This window comes from Monoraphidium neglectum (genome assembly GCF_000611645.1).
Source record: "Monoraphidium neglectum strain SAG 48.87 unplaced genomic scaffold scaffold05447, whole genome shotgun sequence".
Taxonomy (NCBI): domain Eukaryota; kingdom Viridiplantae; phylum Chlorophyta; class Chlorophyceae; order Sphaeropleales; family Selenastraceae; genus Monoraphidium; species Monoraphidium neglectum.
In genome coordinates, this window is record NW_014008183.1 from 1434 (window position 1) to 3593 (window position 2160).

Below are 2160 nucleotides of genomic sequence, written 5' to 3' on the forward strand. Positions count from 1 at the left end.
CGTGCAAGTGTGTGTGTGTGTGTGTGTGTGTGTGTGTGGATGTGTGTGTGTGCGCGCGCGCGTGGGGGTGATCGTGGGGAAGATGCACCCGATGCCCCGCAAACGCTACACTGCGTTGGTGTCTCTGGGGCACCGGGAGGGGGAGGGACGGCCGCAAGCTGGGGGCAGGGCGTCGCGTGCTTGCGCCGTTATGCGTGTGGCAAAAATCTATGATCTGATTGGTCTCAAACCGCTGCCGTTATCACCGGGCGGCAGGCTGCAGGCGCCATCGCGCGCTGGGGGGCGCGCATAATCTGCCGCCGCCTAGCCTGCTGAATTGGTCGAGCTGCTGCTGGTCACTTGGCGAGGCGCCTGGGCATTCCAGCTGTTCGAATCAGCCTCCGAAACCAGTAAGAGGCCACGGGTGATGGGACGAACGTCGTTCAAAGCATAGCCGCACGCGTCAAATCCGACAGTTCCCGCGTTGGTTTGGCCATTCGGCACTCAGTGACGGTGGCACCCTGAGCAATTCAGCAGGGTAGCAATAATATCACCACGTCTCTTGACTCTCACTGGCTCCAGGGGGCGGTAAGTGGACCAACATGGGCAGGTGACTTGACGAGGAGCCGAATTCGGGAGGACAGAGCGAACTTCGCCTGAAGGGCTTCAGTGCAATGCTCAAAGGTATCTTATATATTTTATGTCATCATCGTTCTTTAGCACGGCAGCGTGTCCTGAGTCCGTGAAGGCTTCGCCTGTGTTCACATTGCGAGCACAGCAAAACGGAACTCCATCCCTGAGACCCTACTCGGCCGATTCACGCGACAGAGGCATCCATAATGAATCGCAGGGTAGCTGTGCTGCTCGTCATTTGCGGGACTGCATGGACTGTGCGTGCGCAGTCCCCCGAAATCGTTTCTTCCCCCGAGAGCGTTCCAGTGGAGCCTCAGGACTCCTCCGTTTCTGCGCAAGCCACCAAGCCACGCCTTTCAGGTGTGAACCGGATCAATATGCCACGAAAGCTGCGAATGGCCCGGCGCCGTGGCCCGGCGTCACCCGCTGCCCGCTTGGCGGCCTGCACCTAGCCCGGGCCGGGCGCAATTCACACCACACGCCATGCCGCGGAGCGCAATTTACACCCAGCGGCAGCAAACTCCTCTCACTCACCCTCACTCACTGTCTCAATTCCTTTGCGCCGCAACCCGCAAACAACAGTATCCCTCGCGAGCGCGGCACCCCGCCTCTCTGCAAACTGGCCCGCCAAGGCCACCGGTGTCACCGTCTCCGTCGCCGCCGTCGTCGCCGCCGCCAGCCCGGCGGTCTCCCCAGACGCCCGCGCCGCCTGCGCCGCCGCCGGCGGGGCGGTCGTCTTCACAATTGACCCGGACTACTCTTCAAAGCTCCCCTACAACATCGAATCCACCCCGACTACTTGGACCTACAAGCTCGATTCGAAATACGCGACGCCGGTCAGCGGGCCGGTCAAGATCAAGTTCGTCGCGACCGCCGTGTGCAACGGCGGCGGCGCCGTCGTGGGGGCGCCCGACACCGCGAAGGGGACGCTCACGCTGATGATCTCGGTCGACCCCTGCGCCTCCTGCGTCAGCGGCTGCAAGACGGGGCCGGGTGAGTTGCATTAATGGGGGCGCGGCCTCCCGATTTTGCAGTCTCGCCTTGGGGGCACGCAGAGCGCGCACGGGCGCCGGCAGGGGCCTGGCAACAGACGCAACCATCCGCAATCCTGCGCCCGGCCCTGCCCCCTGCCCTCGCTGCCTGTCAAGGGGCGCCCTGGCCTTGCCCGCCCCGATGGAATCAAGCCGTGCGCGCAGCTCATACCCACGCACCCCCCCCCATGCATCCTTTCACCCTACTCATCACCCCCACCCAAACACACTCAGACACACACGCATGCACATCCACACACACACACACACACACACACACACACACAACCCACGCCGCGCACCCGCTGATCCCCCAAGGCGGCACCACCTGCGACGTCTACGCCGGCCACTGCCCCCCCTCCTGGCCCAACGCCAACGCCTTCACTGGTGTTGGCTGGTCCATGTCCCTCCACTTCTTCCCAAAATCGGGCCAGTCCCTCTGCAACAACCAGGCCTTCGGGTCCCACGCCACAAAAGTGTGTGTGTGGGGGGGGGGGGTGGTTGGGGTGTGTGTATG

The 2160-nt window shown here is 63.3% G+C and overlaps 1 protein-coding gene across 1 annotated transcript; it reads left to right on the plus strand.

Moving 5' to 3' along the window:
• Window positions 1-1194: 1194 nt before the first annotated feature.
• Window positions 1195-1619, plus strand: MNEG_15572 (hypothetical protein; the record flags this gene model as incomplete). The annotated part of the gene is made up of 1 exon (XM_014035957.1): window positions 1195-1619. A coding segment is annotated over one exon (425 nt), but the record flags the coding sequence as incomplete, so codon positions are not given.
• Window positions 1620-2160: the final 541 nt, after the last annotated feature.